The 18,904-nt window shown below is 35.4% G+C and overlaps 1 protein-coding gene across 2 annotated transcripts in view; it reads right to left on the reverse strand.

Moving 5' to 3' along the window:
* Window positions 1-10,059, reverse strand: part of GLRA3 (glycine receptor alpha 3) — a 107,154-nt gene extending 97,095 nt beyond the window's left edge. Inside the window, exon 1 of one of the 2 annotated variants that reach the window (XM_016200261.2) lies at window positions 9,941-10,059. In XM_016200261.2, coding sequence (XP_016055747.1) covers window positions 9,941-10,011 — 71 coding nt within the window. In that variant the 5' untranslated portion in view covers window positions 10,012-10,059. The remainder of the gene's footprint in view (window positions 1-9,940) is intronic. The other variant, XM_016200263.2, reaches the window with a different exon arrangement.
* Window positions 10,060-18,904: the final 8,845 nt, after the last annotated feature.

The following is an 18,904-nucleotide window of genomic DNA, read 5'->3' on the forward strand; positions in this document are numbered from 1 at the left end:
AGGTCAATGTTCTTAAAACAGTGCTTTCAAATCTAAATGTGCTTATGAATTATCTGCAGAGTTTGATAAAATGCAGATTCAGGTTCAGGAAGTCTGTGGTGGAATTTGGAGTCTACATTTCTTTTGTTTTTAAGTTTCATTGAATTTACTGGGCATTTCTAATCACCCCCAGGTGATGGTTATTTGCTGGTTAAAGGACCACATTTTGAGTAGCAATGCCCTGGAGGGGGGGAGGGGGGAAGGTCTTTCCACATCTACAGACCTCAGTGATTGATTATAGGTATGCTGAATTATCCATAGCTCAGCTAACAGTGAGATGGGGCCTGAGGCAGCTTAAAGTCAGGCTTGGTGACTCTCTGAGTCACCAGGCTTTTTTCGTTACCCCAGGCAGATGAAATATCCATCTATATGCTCAAGTGTTAAAAAATGTTGGAAAGCCCTGCCCCAGAATTTGAGCCATCCAATCTCATCTATCCCCAGGTCTTGTCTTCCCATCTCTATATTAAAGTTTTCCATTAACTATATACTTCATAGGCTTCACCTTCACTACACATACCTGGCACTTAACTTATGATACTTTCTACATGGTTGTTCCTCTTCTTTTATGTTCTATTCTTGTCGTGGTCCTAGTGTTCACCCAGCCACTAAAGGTATAAGTATGAGGAATATCCTAGACAATTCTCTCTTTGTCTCACCTCCAATTAAAGGACAAGTTTTATATTTATTTTGTTTCGTTTCTCATATCTGCTCCCTTATCTCTAGTTTTGCTATGTCCTATTGCATTCCCTGATGCCTGTTTTCCGTCCCCACCATCAGCATACTTCTACGTTCCCCATATTACTTCTTTAGTGATATTTCTGAAAACCTGCTCATGCTCTTTTCCTACTGAGGATAGTCCCCTTTCGCTGCAGGGTTCCTTAGACTGGGTTCCATGGCACGGAATACATCACATGACCTGGAGCTTCTGGACCCCCCTCTGAAGGCACTTCAAACAGTTCTACTTGCGACTTCTGTTTACCACGTAGTAGCCGGAACTTGGCCACATAGACACACAAAGCTGCCAGGGAAACTGGGAAATCTTTAACGTCTTTTAAGTGCTTTCAAAGACAGAAGGCTTTTCCCCTTTTCTTATGTTTGGAAGGCAGCTGTACTGACTAGAATCCAAGCATCTACCTTGGATCACAAAGTTAAGGATGGCAAAACAATAAGATGGAAGGATTGGTGCACTGGTCGGGTAGCCCAGTTGGTTAGGGCGTCATCCTGATATGCCAAGGTTGTGGGTTGGATCTCCACCAGGGCACATACAAGAATCAACCAATGAATGCATCAATAAGTGGAACAACAACTCTCTCTCTCTCAAAAAAAAAAAAAAAAAAAAAATCAACTTAAAAAATAGGTTCTTTAAATTAAAAAAAAGATGAAAGTATTGGTAAACTCCCATTTCAGACTTGGTTTCTAGTTATGCCTAGAGAGAGTTACTTATTAGAAATTGCTCTTCTGCTTTTGGGGAAAAAAATAACAATGCTTCATTCCAAAATTAGTGAGCCCTTTCAGTGTGCTAGACACTCTTTTAAGCCCTGGAAACAGAACTAGAAATATGTTACTGCCCTTGCCCTCAAGGATGTCACAGTTTGAACTAGAGATAGTACTTTGGCAATTACCACACTCCTTGAATATGTGCAACAATAAAGGCACAAGGTGCCTGGAAACATAGAGGAAGTATCCCCACCTAGACTTGGGGGAGGATCAGAGAAGAATTCTTAGAGGAGGTAAAGTGAGTTGAGTAAAAATTAACCAGACAGTGGGAATTCACATTTTCCTCCCAGCCATTTGATAGAAAGCATTTGAGAGGTCATTTCACTGAGGTTCAAATCACTTGTTTTCTCCCAGACCTCCACCTTAAGTATTGTATGACCAATCTGAACCAAACCAAAATAAAATAAAAACAAGGCAAACATCATAGAAAATAAATAAACTGTAATGATAATATCTCCAAGATTCTTTTTTAAAATACTTGTATAAAATTATGAAAGTTATCTTCTAGTCTGCACCATCATCTAGATTGTATTGTACTTCTCAATCTGAACTTTATCCCGGCAAAAACAAAGTTGCAGGCAAAAACAAAGTTGCAGGCACAACAGTTAAAGAACGCATTCTTTTGGGACAGTATTTGATCAGGTTGACCCTGAGGCTGCTTTGGACTTTACTTGGAACTGAGCATGGAAAGCAAAAGTGAAATGTCAAATAGAAAGACATTAACAAGAAAGAGAGGAGAGCCAAGTGCTAGCATGTCTTTGCTTCTGCGTATCTGTGCACACTGTATGTTCATGATAGCTTGTCTACAAATTGACTAGGTCGGAGTTCTGGTAATAGTGGCAATCTTGACATTCTTGGTCAGAGTTTAGAGAGATGTAAGACTCCCAATTAATATCTTATTTACTCCTTTATGTTGATTAATCTTTCATACATGTGCTGAATCAAAAACCTATTTAAATAAAGATCATTTTTAAATGAAAAAAATAGATAAATAAAAGTATGAAAGTCATCTAAAACTGATGTTAGTAGGGGCAGTAGTGACTTGAAATTTATTAATGGAAAGTTTAGTGGCTTCTGGGAGCCATACATATTTATGAAAAAACATGTTACAAATGTTCTCCAATTCTTTTAGGATTAGCTTAACTTAAAGATATCAATAGATAAATGATGCCAACTGTTTGTTTATTTTACGAAGTTGCAAAGGTCTAATAAAATCCAAAACAAGTAAATACTTTATTTCTAGGTCATGACCCCAAATGGTAAGACTATACAACTCTAGTCTAGACAGTATCATGAAAAAGTAGCAGCCATTATACCATGTATTCTCAACAGGGGAAACATTTTTATCTTATCTTGGGGTGAAAAATCTTCTCAATTATGAAACACAGATATAGATAGATGATAGGTGATAGATGATGATGATAGACAGATGATAGATGATGATAGATAGATAGATGATAGACAGATGATAGATGATAGATAGATGATGATATATAGATGATAGATGATAATAGATGATAGATAGATATAGACAGATGATAGATTAGATAGATGATAGATAGATAGATTAGACAGATGATAGATATAGATAGATAGATAGATAGATGATAGATAGATAGATAGATAGATAGATAGATAGATAGATAGATAGATAGATAGATAGATAGATGATAGATAGATAGATAGATATTCCTTGCATGACATTGAATTAAATATTATAGGGTAAAACAAACATCAGAAACAATCTTATTCTCATGAGACAGTTAAGTGAAAGAGAGAAGATTTGCATGGAAATCTAAAATACACATTTGAAAGTGATGTCACACAGTCTCCCTTCTACAGTGGTTTATTGTTTTAAAAAGTTGAGGTCTGTTTCCCCAATATACTTCTCACCCTGCCTGTATGTAGTCATTTTTTTATAGAGAAATTCAGGTAGAATGCTGCAGGTTCTCTGAAACTGGAGCATTCAAGCTTCATGCATGGAGCAGCTATATGGTAAAGTTATCAATTCAAATCATGCTCAAATAAAAACACACATTCCACAAGCAGAAGGGTCATTTTAAGTGAAGATGTTATTCCTATTTGTACCACTAATGTTAATACTGTGCATTAAATTGTCTGAGAGGTGCTGGTAGTACTTTCTTTTAAAAGTATTTCTAATACAGAGATTTAGAAAAGTGATAGAAAGATACATGTCATTGAATAAGAGCAGGTCCTTGGGATCAAACAGGATAAAATTGATAAATCTGTGACTGTCATTTTGTTAGGATCATTCTCACCTCCACAGTTTAGTTAGGAGCTCTTTGAGTACTCTGTGCCCTGCTCTAAATGTTTTATCTTAATTACATGTTAATATTTTCTGTGTTCTTTTTTCTTTGCACAAGCATGATCACCTTCAAAACACTGTGACTGTTAAATCTACAGGTGAAGCATTCTTTATGCATTCCTAGCTGATAGCAGGATATCAAGATCTGCTGCTAGCTTCTCAAACTCAAAACACCACAGACCAAGGTTTGTGTCCTCTTTTCTTCACACAATCCAAGTCCTCTGATGTTCTTTCTTTAAAAAGATCATATTTTCTACATGAAACTAAAAAGTTTTTGCACAGTAAAGAAAACCATCAACAAAACAAAAAGACAACCAACTGAAAGGAAGAAGATATTTGCCAATGATATATCTGATAAGGGGTTGATTTCCAAAATATATAAAGTCATACAACTCAACACCAAAAAAAAAATCCAATTAAAAAATGGGCAAAGGACCCAAATCAACACTCTCCAAAGAGGACATTCAAATGTCTGATAGACATATGAAAAGATGCTCAATGTCACTAGTCATCAGAGGAATGCAAATTAAAGCCACAATGAGATATTACCTCATACCTGTCAGAATGGCTACCATCAATAAATCAACAAACAAATTTTGGGGAGAATGTGGAGAAAAGGAAACTCTCGTGCACTGTTGGTGGCAATGTAGATTGGTGCAGCCACTATGGAAAATATTATGAAATTTCCTCAAAAATTTAAAAATGGAACTGCCTTATGACTCAGTGATTCCACTTCTGGGTATATATCTCAAGAAACCCAAAACACTCATTCAAAAGAATATATGCACCCCTATGTTTACTGAAGCATTATTTACAGTAGCCAAGATATGGAACCAACCCAAGTGCCATCAATAGATGAGTAGATAAAGAATATGTGGTACATATACACAATGGAATACTATTTGGCCATAAAAGAGAATGAAACCTTACTTTTTGCAACAGCATTGATGGACTTAGAAGGTATTATGCTAAATGAAATAAGTTAGACAGAAAGACAAATACCGTATGATTTCAGTTATGTGTGGAATCTAAAGACCAAAATAAACAAACAAAATAAAAACAGACAGTTGCCAGAGGGGAGGGGGACTGGGGAGCTAGGTGAAAAAAGGTGAAAGGATTAAGAAGTACAAATTGATAGTTACAGAATAGTCACTGAGGTATAAATTACAGTATAAGGAATATAGTCAATAATATCGTAATAACTATGTATGGTGCCAGGTGGGTACTGTACACCTGAAACTCCTACAAAATAATGTTGACTGTAAACTGATATTGAAAAATAAATAAAAACATAACAAATTAGTTGATCTAATAATTCTTCTAAAAGGTCACGAAGGCCCCCTTTGGGTAGTCCACCAACTATGTTGTTTAAAGTTTTGCAAAATTGTTAGAAAATAAGATCTATATAATAAGCTTAAAGGAACAGGGAAAGGAAAACTAAATATAATAAAATAAAAAGATAATATTTTGATGAAAGATGCAAACATGGTCTCCAAATTATAAAACAATCAGATTATTATTTCTTCTGTAGTTTTGTCGTTGTTTGTTTACGTGGTTCTTACTATTACTAATTATTATTAGCTATCTTATGATTAATTGTAATTTTGAGGTAAATTATACTTCTGAAAGAGAGGAGTTCATAAAAATATTTTGAGCCAAATTATAAGACCATTTCTGTAATTACAACTATCCAGTTATAGTTAAATTATTTGCTTCTAAATTTTACCCACATTCCACAGTGAAAGGAAGTGGTGACTCTCATATTTCTGGAAGTTTATTATCGTAGCCAGCTCAATAGTTGTTGCCATTAGAATACAATTTTAAACCATAAATTGAGATTCCTTCATCTGGATTTGACCATCACCATTCCCTAAGCATACTATAAGCCTATATCATTCCTTCGCATAGAATATTTTCTCTATATCTTATTTCTGCCCTGGGAACAAGCATCTTAAAAGATCCACCACAAGTACCAAGCCTTATGGATAGCTTCCCGATCTCTCATTCCCTAAACATTGCTGTGTGTTGTGTATTGTTGTTTTTTTGTCACTTGGCCCTTTGTATTTTCTCCCGTTAGACTCTCAGTTTCATGTCACTAAAGATGGTAGTTTCCCAATCATTCATGGCCAAATTGTACCCAGCACAAATATTTGTGCAAGGAATTGGTAACTAAATCTTTTTGAATTGCTTAACATTACATATGAAGTACACATTTGTTAATTGGATTTCCTCAGTACATACTTGTGTTGTCAAAGGAAAGAAAAATTATATACAAGAGGAAATATTTTATAAGCTGTTTTTGAATCTGCAGGGCAAACTGCTTGAGACATTGACTAGAAAACTGGGCCACTATCCTTTCATACTTGGGAAAATTCATCACTATTTAGAGACACAAAGGGAGCATATATTACGTGTAGTATAATATTAAAAAACTGTATAGAATCCAGCTACTGTACCTGAATATAAAAAAAATCATCATAATAGTAAAAGTTTATTCCTTGAAGTATATTTTTCTTTAATATCTTATATAAGAAAATAGAAGCAACATTAAAAGTAGGGTTTTTCCCATCCTGTAAAACATAGCAAAAGCAAAAAAACAACAAGACATTCTAAGCCAAATATATCATTTTTTAGGCTTCGAAGTAAACAAGAAAACATTTTATTTGTGATTATCATAAAGTCCAAAATTCACACATTCAGCTTTTGACACAATGTACCATAATTTATTCATATAGCAAGTCTATGTTGATATCAAACTGTAAAGATGAAAAACAAAATTGTATGTGATGAAAATAGTTAAACAAAAAATTTTGGGCAGTTCCCCTACTTTTGGAATTTGTTCCTCAAGCTCTTTATAATCATCACTTATCTACATTTCAAAGAAAGCTGAACACTGGTGTTTTGTTCTTTATTTTATTAATATGAGAACTAGAATCCAAAAGCCATAGAAGAATTGCTTCAAAAAAGAGCAATGTCTGAGCAAACGTGAAACTTTAAAAAACTTCACTAATAAATTCAGATTTCTTGTGTCTGTTTATGGAATTTTCTCACTTATTTTTATTAAAAGAACTATTGTCTTTAATAAGTCCCCTTTAAAATTATATTTCTTATACAACACTTATTCTGGTAATAAATACTTCTAATTGTATTATAGTAGTAAATATTTTTTCTGATGTTTTGTCTTAATAAAACTTATTTACTAAAAAGCAGAAATTATGCCCAGATTTTTTTAAAAAACCACACACACTAAAATATCATCTGTGGGCTTGCAATAATGCTCTAAGAAAATGCTAGAAATTTTTATTATAATATTGCACTGATCAAGTTTTGTAGTAGTAGTAGCAACAGGAACTCTCAAACATTGCTGATAGGAGTATAAATAGGTACAACTATAGAAAACTTGCAGTACCTACTAAAGCTAAACCTATGCAGTGCCTACTAAACCACCCCTTGACCCAACCATTCTTGTTCTAGAGAAAGACTTGGACTCAACCCATACAGTCCCCAAAATGATGTATTCACAAAAAGACATGTTCAAGGATGTTCATTTCAGCACTAGCCAAAACCTAAAAAATACCCAAATGTTCCATAATAGAACAGTAGGTAAGTTGTGATGTCTTCATATAGTGGACTACCATGTAGCAGAGAGAGTGAACAAGCTATTGCTACATGCAACAATATGGATAAATCACATAGACATAATGTTCATAAAAATAAAGCAGACTCTGATGAGTATCTACATAAAGTTCAAAAGCAAGAAAAACATTTTATTGTTGCATAAGTCAGGATAGTGATTATCTTTGGGCAAAGTAGTGCCTGGGAAAGAATATGGTGGTGAGAGGGGGCAGAGTGAGGGCTTCTGTGATATTGACAATGCTACTGATCATGGTCTCCTTACATGAGTATGTCACTTTTGTGAAAATTTATATGGAACTTGTCATTTGTACACTTTTCTGCATATATGTTGTATCTCAATAAAAAACTTTAAAATATTTTTAAATCTATGAAAAAAAACTTGTACTCATAAATTATGTAACTATAAATGTCAATGGCTTCTAGATGTTTTGCCTCCAAGCTGCCCTGGAAAGAATATGTTAAATTAAATTAAAAAGATATATTTATGAATTAATAGTAAATTCTTTTTTTCCTTTACATGTTTCCTTTTGCTCAATACATCACAAATAGACTTAATGAACAAAGAATAGTTTCCATAAAGATATTTATTTTATAATATATTTCCAGTAGAGGGAGCTTCATTTTCTTTACTATAGAAAATTTTCTTTCAAGGGTCATCAGTGAAAATAAAATATTCAATTGCTTTAAATATGATTAAAGTTCTTCATGGAGGAATGAGCTACTCTCATCTAAGCCTAGTCTAATATAGAGAAAAATTTTATTCAATTTATGAAAGAAGAAAGAAAAACTTGATAAAAAATACATGTATCACATAAACTACTATATTGAGTATGTCTGTTTCAAGGGATTACATTTTTGGATTATTCATAAAAACATTTTTAACTAAAAGTATTTAATATTAATAAAGATAAATCTTATAATCATGATTGTGAGTTTGAAATACAATTTTTGTGAATTTCAATAAAACTAGACAAAAATCAGAGTCTCTAGTGATGAAGATTACCTATCTAAGAATATGTTATAACAAATACGGTGAATTGCCTTTATACAAATTTTACCACAGTGACCAAAACTGACATTTTAATTACTGACATTAAGCTTCCTAAATCTGAATATCTATCAACTAAGCTATTATGATTTCTTTGAAAAAATAAATATGCATGTCATGAACTCCTTTCCATGAAATTTCCATAAATGTAAAAGAGCTCTACACTCTTTGTTTTGATCACTGCATATAAAATCTGTGACAATTGTAAAGTTAAGAAATTTACTAAGTCTTATTAAAATAGTTTCACTGAAAATATTCTGGTTTACAGTGGTTCAACCCCTTAAGGAAAATGTCAATAATTTCAGAAATATAATAACCTTCACAACTAGTTCTTGTTATTACAGGCTTATAAAAATAATATAACTTTCTGTAGGTAGTTTTTTTGAAATACGCTATGTTTTTCTAAGGTGCTTGAAGATGAAAACTTGACCTAGCAACCCAGAAAAGAATATTTACATACTTCAAATAGAAATCAGTATACACATAACTTATGCTAATTATTTTATTTCAATCCTCTTGAAAAGCTTGTGAGCCATAAAATGGAAATTATAATAATAAAATGAATATATTGATGGTTCAAAAATCTCTATGAGCACTATCTTGCTTATACATTATTTAATTAAGAATAGTGATTGAATTATCTGACCTTTTGCCTAGTCTCTTTTCCTCTTTAAAATCATTAAAAAGAAAAAATGAGGCCTACCAAATATGACTGGACATGATAAGAAAATGACATGTCATAAAACAATATTATTGTTCTATAGGTTTTTTATTATATTACTTTCTCCAAAAAGATTATTCTTGACGTATAACATATCTAATAATTTATTTATGATTTTCCTCCATGTATTACCTGAACTAAGCTCATTATATACAGTACTTTTGCATTTATTTTTTATTCATTTAACTTAACCTTTAGATATATCAACCAATGTTCAGAATTTTTCTGATTAGTAAATGTTTATGCTCTAATTTTTTGCCTTTTAAAAAGTTAGTAATGCTCCATATCTAATTACTAAATATTTTTAACTGCCCGAAAGAGAGTAACATCACAGCTTATGATTTATACTTAGAAAAAGGAAACTCTAATAGCAATTTGAGAAGAAAAAAACTTGACTTTTGAAATAACTTTTCCAGGGTAATCTCAGCTGCTATTAATAAAGATGCCAGTTACTAAAATGCATTAATTTCTGAAAATAGAGCAAAGTTACATGTTTTCAGAGGTCTCAATAGATAGACTGCTAAATACTTTAGACATAAAACAATACAATTTAAGGGATGCTTTCAACAAGTCAGTCTCTAATTGCATTCTTGGTCTCATCAATAACAGGTGGTTGCATCCTAGTACACAGGCTTGAATGAGTTGTCCAACTGTTAAATACGAGTGGACTCACCTGAGTAGTAGTGCCGCTTCCCAAAAATAAAATCCCGAAACTAATGTCCGAAAGTGTCTCACGTGGGCCATGATACAGAGGAATATTCACGATCTTGAAATTAGTCTCATCCAAGGCATGAGGGAACAAGAAAGCCCGGGATGAAAATGTGCAGTCTAACTTATCCTTGCGGCGGTGGTGGGGAGACAAACGCCTGGAAAAAGCTTCAGCACCACAGACAGCTCCCCGCGGTCGGCGGAGGGCCTGCTTGCCTTTCGGGCCCTTGAAAGTCCCTTTCGACCCCTTCTCTGAGCAGTGAGCAGAGGGACAGTCACAGGATACAAATGTGCAGGTGATTCACACAGTGAAAGAGGGATAACTGGTGAGATAAAATGTATGAAGCGCCTAGGTCTGGGCAACAGTTCACTGGCGCTCTGCCGGCCAAGGGGGAATGCTAGTCCTTTCCGGACTCAGCCCCGCGTCCGGAGAAAACGGCAGCAACAGCCTGAACGAAGATGCTTCTTCACCTGCTCCAGGCGCCGCGGGCCCCAACCCCGCTCTGCACCTTTTTGGGGGAAACCCGAGACCGGGAGCGCGGCCAAGGCAAGGGGGCGGGGCCCGGCGACACCGTCCTGCCTGCGAATCACCACCGCACAGCGGGACAGAGTGACAGGCCACTCAGGCCGGTAGGCGGTGCTTAGCGCTTCACCCTTTTAAAAAAGCAGCTAGTCACTGGTGCGGAGCCTAAAGGGCGACTGGAGTGAGTTGGGCGAAGGACGCTCCAGGGCTCAACCCGGGAGAGTCAGCGGCTTTTGAGGGTGAGAGAGCGGAGTCGCTCTGGAGGGGGGCCCCTCCATTGTTCCCTTCCGGGGAAAGGTACAATTTAGTAACGAAAGGTCTTTTCGGATGGGGCCCCGTGTCTTTGACCTTGCATGGAAATTAAGAGTGAGCCTGCCGCGGGTGGAAAGGGCCAGGGAAGCGCAGGGCGGCGCGTGGGCGGAGCCGCGAGAAGAGCTGCTGCTGGAGCCCCGCCCGAACCCCGCAGGGCTGCGGACTGGGTGAGCTGAGCTCCTCCCCGCACAGCCAGGGTCCTGAGCAGGCGGAGGCGGGAAATGTAAAGAGATGGCTACTTAGGGTCACAAGCTACCCACCATTCCATCTTACACATTTTCCATCTCTTGACAGAAAGTTCAAGTACGAAGGACTAGTCATTTGTTACACTTTTTCTTCTGTCATCCATCTCTCCGTCTGCTCTCTCTCTCCATCCCCCAGCCACCCATGACCGTTTATGTGGGGATGTGGATTGGAAGACTGGAAAGGAAAATTATGTGTGTGTGTGGACGTGTGTGTGCTTACTCATGTCTCTCAAAATAATGGAATTAAAAAGAAATTAAAACCTATTCTGTTAGATCTTTATAGTGGCTTTATTACTATCAACAAGGGTCAGAATGCCCACTCCTTGTTCACTCCTTGAATCTTAACTTTTTCCCAAAACTCCCACAAATATTTATTCTGAAAGCTCTACTTTAATCTCTTAACTTCCTCAGTGACTAAAGAGACGCCAAGAATGTCTTCTTACTCTTTCTCACATTTTCTTTTTAATTAAATTCCAACAGCAATTAACATATCAATTATCCTGTAAATCTCTATTTAACTGGAAGAGCAGAAGTCATTACCTTCCAACCCTCTCAAATGAGAACAGTGGGGGGAAAAAATCTCTTCTCTTTACTCTTTAGCAGACAAACTTATTTACATTCAGTGAAAATAAAGAATTTTTGGATGTATTTCCATATATTTATTACTATATCTGTCTCTTCACATCTTCAATTTCTGATTTGAATCACAAACTTCCAGAAGCCCATAAGAAATATCATTGATTCTGCCCATGAATGTTTGCACCTTGAGAAAGTTCATACAATTTTAATTAACTCAGTTTTTCAGTGAGTCTTTTGAAAACTGACAAAGTACAAATGCTTTTTAGTTGATCATTCTTGAATAGCATTGTTTTAAAAACCACAGATAATCAAAAAACAAAACTTACTCTATTTCAAGAAGGCCTGGATTACCTGCCTCGTTTTGCCACTAACTAATTGGGTATTTTTGGAAAAGTAATCTACTTTTAAAAATATTTTTACTTAATATATCTTTAAAATATACATTTATTGAGGGAATTGAGTTAAATGACCTCTGAGATTCATTTTCTGACCCAAAAGAGACAACCAAACAATGAATATATTTAAGTAAACAAATTTATGGATAATATTTAAAGACCTATGTTTACATTAATCTGGAGAGTTGTGTTATTTGATAGCTTAACAGGCAGGATGATTTTAGCTATTTCTTTTCATTAACATGATAGCATAGGAACATTATACTTTATCAAATTAAGATATATCTAGTCAATCACTTTGTTAGGCATAAGAAGATTACTAGAATCTCTGTGTTACTAATTTTTCATAGCTCCATGATTATTTTCTTCAAATTACTTGTGACAAGCTATCATCCTCCTCATTTACTTGTTTGACTTCACTACAATGAAGATAATGGCCATTACTTAACATAGAACAGCATATAAGGTCAAAATGAAATTTCATGCATCTACTTATTTGTGGTATCTATTCTTGTAAATTTTACGGTTTTGAGAATAAAAGTCCTGATTGGATGAGTAGGCGAATGAATGTGTTTGGGGGGAAAAGGCTGTTCTATGGGTGATGTGTAACTGGCTAGCTCATTCATGTCAAATTAAGTTGGATTCTGACATGGCCAAATCTCTACTCTTCTCTCTGTGTCCTTTATTACTTCTTTCTTGCACTAATGGATTATATTTCATATTAAACAAGACGCTCAACTTCACTAGCTATTAAGGAAATGCAAATCAAAACTACCATGAGATACCACCTCACACCTGTTAGAATGGCTATTATCAACAAGACAAGTAATAACATGGGTTGGAGAGGTTGTGGGGAAAAAGGAGCCCTCAATCACTGCTGGTGGAAATGGAAACTGATTCAGCTACTATGGAAAACAGATGGTGCCACTTCTATTCCTAAAACCCTTCAATGCCTTTCCCTTGCAACAGATTAAAATTCACATTCCTCTTCACAACTGAGAAGGCTCTGATTTTCCATTGACAATCTGCTCAGCCTCATTGCTGACTAGTCCCTCTTTTTCCCACCATGTGCCAGTCACACGAGCTGTTTCTTATTTCATGATTTCTCTGCTCTCCTCCTTGGGCTTCCAATGTCTAGACTCTTTCCAGCATTATAAATATATCTCTCTTTTCCTTCCTTTTTTTTTTCTTCTCCCTCTCTCTAACAAAATTTTACCTTTAAATCAGTATTTATTCCTTTCATAGATTAAGCTATAACTTGATGTTTGCCTCTGTTTGAATACTCCTGTTAGGCAGAGGCAATGTGCATCTGTATGCTTAGCACAGTGCCTGGCACATAATAATCAGGAAATATTTGTTGAATAAATGAATGAATGCATAAACATTCTCTGCTCTTTAGTTCTCCCTTTTCTAGATCCCATCCTTACTAATCTCTTTTAACCCATTCTTCATAAAATTATTTAAGATCTCTAGATTATAATGTTCTTTCCAGGTCAAACATATTCCTTGCCCATCTAAAAGTAACCTTTGAGTTTATATGTTTGTTCTTAGTTCACCTGGAGAATAACTTATTTATAAATAAGATTAATATCATCTACTATATTATGATTTTTGCCATTTTAACTCTTAGACTCTCTTTTTTTCTCCAAATTGTAGGAATAATTTCCCATAATTTCCTCAACAGTGGAATATTTGAAGCACTTAATTGACTATTTCATTATTTCTCTGAAAGTTTCAAATCAAGTTGTCACAAATTGTAAAAGTACCTCCAAATTATTTTCTCAGTTTATTCATCAACAAATATAGAGTTTATAATATGCAACACCTTATGCACTTCTTGGGATACACATGTGAGTGAGAAACAAATCTTGTCCTAGAAGAACTACAATCTATATAATATGTAAGTTGTACATGAATATTCATAGTATTTCATAGAATATAAATATTGAAGGAAACAAAGAGAAATGCAATGGGGATTCAGATGCATTACTTCAAAATGGAAAGCATGAGAAGGTTTGAAAATGTTCATAGAGTAGGGGGTATTTAACAAAGCTTTGAAACCAGTTCGCAGTTCATTTGTAGAATTTGATGCTGCGGAAATTATAGCAGAAAACTTTGTAGGAGGAAGAAGGTAAAAAATCTTCAAAAGCATAGAAGCAGAAAAAAGTGAGGAATTGAGCGGTTATATTTTTGTAGTTAATTTTTACCCAAGGTAATGAATTTGCCTTCATTTAATAGTGGCAGAACTGATGAATGGTCTACATATCAATTCAGCCTGTTTTCAAACCAAAGATTATTTTTCACAGTAAACAGAAACTATTGAAACAGATGTTTCTGAATTAGATGCCCAAAACAAATGGAATATGCAAACAATTATTTCACAGTAGCAGTTTTGAAATCTGTGGTTAAAACGTTCAGTATTCTCTTTGTTGGCAAAGCATTTTTTATTAGTCATTTTCTGGATGTTTTTGAAATTCTAATTATCTGGAATATTTAATATGCATTTTCCCTTTCTAATGTCCCAAAGGAAAAATGTTAGAAGTGTAAATATTTTTAAAGAATGAATTTTTAACACCTTATAGATTTTTATTATTTGTGTTCTAGAAATATGATTCATATTAGAAATATATTTACTTGCTGAGCCAGAATTTTTTAAATAACTTTAAGACCAAAAAAAGATTTTTAACATTGGATATAACTGGCCTGAATTTAGGTCCTCACATTGGCACTTAACCTCCTTGCTACCTTGGGCAAAGTGCTGCTTCTAACTTAGCTTTAGTTACTTCTCTATAAAATAAAAGTTAAGATCTGTTTTCATATATTTTTCTTTAGCTCTTCAATTTCTCCAAAAAATGCCTGGCTTCTTTAGAATTCCTCTTGACATTTTCATTGTTATTAACTGAAAATCTTGTAATTCTATTTATTACTATGTGATTTTACTCACTTATAAAACATTTTAATGTTTAAAGATGCTTATACTTTATTTACCTTTAACACAGTAGCTTTATTGATATGTGATTTGCATTTGTACCATAAAAATGTACCCTGTAAAAATGTACATTTTAGTGGTTTTTAAGGTATATTCATATAAACGAGCAACCATTACCAGTATATGATTTTAGAACATTTTAAACACACACACACACACACACACAACCCATACTCATTTATAGTCACTTTCCGTTTTCTCCTGTCTTCAGTCCCTGGGAACCACTAATTTATATTCTGTCTCCATGAATTGGACTATTCTTGACATTTTGTATAAATGGAATCATACAATATGTGAGCTTTTGAATCTAATTTTTTGTTAGCATGTTTTTTAGTTTTGGTTTAGTGCTTTGACCCTGACTTCTTAAATTAGTTTGATGTCTAGCAAACGTAAGTGCTAACTTTTACAAATTTTAACAAACTGTATTTTTTAGAGCAGCTTTAGGTTCACAGCAAAATTGAGCAGAAGGCACAGAGATTTCCTATATCCCCCCTTCGCTTACACATGCACAGCCTCCCCTGCTATTAACATTTCCAGACTGGTACATTGTTGCAATTGATAAGCCTACATTTCAACACCATTATCATCCGAAGTCCATAGTTTACATTGGGGTTCACTTTCTGTCTACGTTTTCTGGGTCCGGGTAAGTGTATAAGGACATGATTGCACCATTACGGAATCATTTCACTGCCCTAGAAATCCTCTGTGCTCTCCCTGTTCACCCCTCCTTTCCTGCCTCCACATCCTTGGCAACCGTGGACTGTCCATAGTTTTTCCTTTTGCAGGATACCGTGTGGTTAGAATCCTACAGTATGAGGCCTTTTCAGATCGGCGTCTTTCACTCAGTAAAATGCATTTAAGGTTATTCCATGTGTTTCTATGGCTTGATAGTTCATTTCTTCTTTTTTTTAAAGTTTCTTTATTTTTATTGTTGAAAATATTACAGATGTCCCCTTTTGACCCCCATTGATCCCCTCCACCTCGCATCCATCCCACCCCCAGGCCTTCCCCAACCAGTGTCTGTGTCCACGGGTTATGCTTATAGACATAAAAGCTCTTTGATTACTCTCTCCCCACCCACTCCCCAGTCCTCCCTTCCCTCTGAGATCCCTCAGTCTGTTCCATGCTTCTATGTCTCTGGATCCATTTTGTTCATCAGTTTATTTTGTTTATTATATTGCTCATATAAGTGTGATCATGTGGTACTTGTCTTTCTCTGACAGCACTTATGCTAAGTGAAATAAGCCAGTCAGAGAAAGTAAGCTCATTTCTTCTTAGTACTGAATACTATTCCATTGTCTGGATGTACCATAGTTTATTTATCCATTCACCTAACATTTCAATTCCATTGATATTTTTATTATTGCTTTTGTTTTGCTTACTTTGATTTAATTTGCTCTTATTTTTCTAGTTTTCTAAACAGGAAGCTTAGAGTATTGATTTTACATCTTTCTTGTTTTTAATATATTAATTCAATGCTATAATTTTTCCCATAAACACTGCTTTTTAAAATTATGTTTATTCATTTAGTTTAAAATATTTTTAACTTTTCTTGAGATTTCTTCTTTGATCCATATGCTATTTAGAATTACGTTGGTTAGCCCAGCTGGATGTGGCTCAGTGGCTGAGCATCGACCTAAGATCCAGAAGATCATGGTTCAATTCCTGGTCAGGCACATGCCTGGGTTGCAGGTTCGATCCCCAGTGGGGGCCATGCAGGAGGCAGCCGATCAATGACTCTCTCTCATCATTGATGTTTCTACCTCTCTCTCTCTCCCTTCCTCTCTCTGAAGTCAATAAAGATATATTTAAAAAAAAAGAAAAAAGAATTACGTTGTTTAATTTCCATGTATTGGGGATTTTCCAGCTATCTTTCTATCATTGATTTTTAGTTTAATTCCACTGTGGTATGAGAGCAGGTGTTGTACAATTTCTATTATTTTAAATTTGTTAAGGTGTGTTTTATGGCCCAGAATGGTCTATCTTAGGGATTCTTCCATGTGAACTGCTTAATGTTGAATAAAGTAGACTATCGATGTCCATTATATCCAGTTGATTTATGGTATTATTGAGTTCAGTAGTGTCCTTACTAATTTTCTCCCTGCTGAATCTATCCATTTTTAATAGAAGTGTGTTGAAGTCTCCAATTATAATAGTGCATTCAGTTGTAACAGTGAAACTGCTATAAATAGACCTTTGGTAATGTGGTGGTGAGGTGTGGGAGGTAGGGAAGCATTTCATAGCACTATGATTAGGTCTCAGTCTTTTAATGAGCCTGAGCCTTTGGACTGTGAACTTAACAAGTGTGTCTTGTTTTGTGTGTGTGTGTGTGGGGGGGTTCACCCCTTAGGTGGTACAGGATGGCTGGAATGGGCTGGAGTTGGGTATTTTTCTTTTCCCAGGTCAGTTAAATTTTGCTAAAACCCCAGAAGCTTAGGCTCTGGTTAAATGGTTTCTCCTGAGGGAAGACCTTGTTAAGAAGAATAGAATGTTCTGGTGTATTTCAAAAACAGTTCTTTTATTCTCTTCTCCTGCTGGAAGCACAGGGGATTTTTCTCTAACATTCACCATAAGAACCTGGTATAGCTCCAGGATGTAAAACTCACAGAAGAGTGTGGCCCTTCTTATGACTCTGGGTCCCCTGGAGTTTCAGTCTCTCAGACGTATCTACTCAGGGCCTCCAGCAATTCATCATTTACAGTTTAGTTTTCCCTTCTCTGGTGCTGGTCTCGTGATGTTTCTGCTGGTGGGTTTCTGCTCTAGTAGGCTGTGATGGTCTGTATTTGCCTTTTGGTCTCTTCAATTTGGTGGGCATCGATTTGCCCTTTGACCTCACTTCTCTCTTCCTGGACCTAAGAAGAGTTGATTTTTCTGTTGCTCAGCTTTTTACTTGTTGTTAAGATGGAGTGGCAACTTCCAACCTTCTTACCTGCTGGACCAAAAACCTGAAGTTTCTTATAGTTCCGTTTTAAAGTATTTTAAAAGCCTAACCTGATCTTAGATTTGGAGGATTTTCATACCTTTGAGAATTTCTTGACCTTTATAATTACTGCAATTTTTGATCTGTAAAGAGGATGTTGCTTGAGCCTAAATCATACTTGTTTTAAGATGTAGGCATATTTAAGATATTTAAGGCATTTCAAGAAGACAGCAGGGTCTATCTCTCTGTGTGTATGTGTGTGTGTGTGTGTGTGTGTGTGTATGTGTGTGTGTGTGTATATATACACAAAGAAAAAAACTTACTTTAGAGTCAAGTGCTGTAAGTTAAATGATAAACTAACTTTATTTCAGTTCCTTAATATACTTAAATAATACTTAGCTCTCTCTTGCTTAAAAAATTAAAATTTGCTTCTTGCCTCTAAATGGCATATTTGACTCTCTACATGGTTAAGTCCCCTATTCTTTTATGTCTTAGGTTAAAAATTCCCCAGAGAAGGCTTCCCTGACTCATCTCATGTAAAGCAGCCACCATACCTATTGCTTTCTATCATATCATCCGCTTTATTTACTTCATGGGTAATGATTATTTATTTATTTATTTATTTATTTATTTATTTATTTATTTTCTGTCTCTCCTCCCTTAAGGTAAGGTCAAGAGATAAGTACCCCCTTTGGCTTTCCATTTGCACTTCCCTGTGTCCTAAAATACAAGAAAGACAGAGTGAAAAATACAGAGATGAGAGGGAGGGAGGGAGGGAGGGAGGGAGGGAGGGAGGGAGGGAGGGAGGGAGGGAGGGAAGAAGGAGGGAGACAGAGAGAGAGAGGAAATAGGTGTTTTTCTATAATGTGGGATATTGAAAATTGGACAGCACAGATCAGAGACAATATTTGTGCTGATTGATGGAGACAAGGATGGCAAATTTGGCAGCATTCCTGGCATAGTTGG

This window comes from Miniopterus natalensis, chromosome 4 (genome assembly GCF_054644295.1).
Source record: "Miniopterus natalensis isolate mMinNat1 chromosome 4, mMinNat1.hap1, whole genome shotgun sequence".
Taxonomy (NCBI): domain Eukaryota; kingdom Metazoa; phylum Chordata; class Mammalia; order Chiroptera; family Miniopteridae; genus Miniopterus; species Miniopterus natalensis.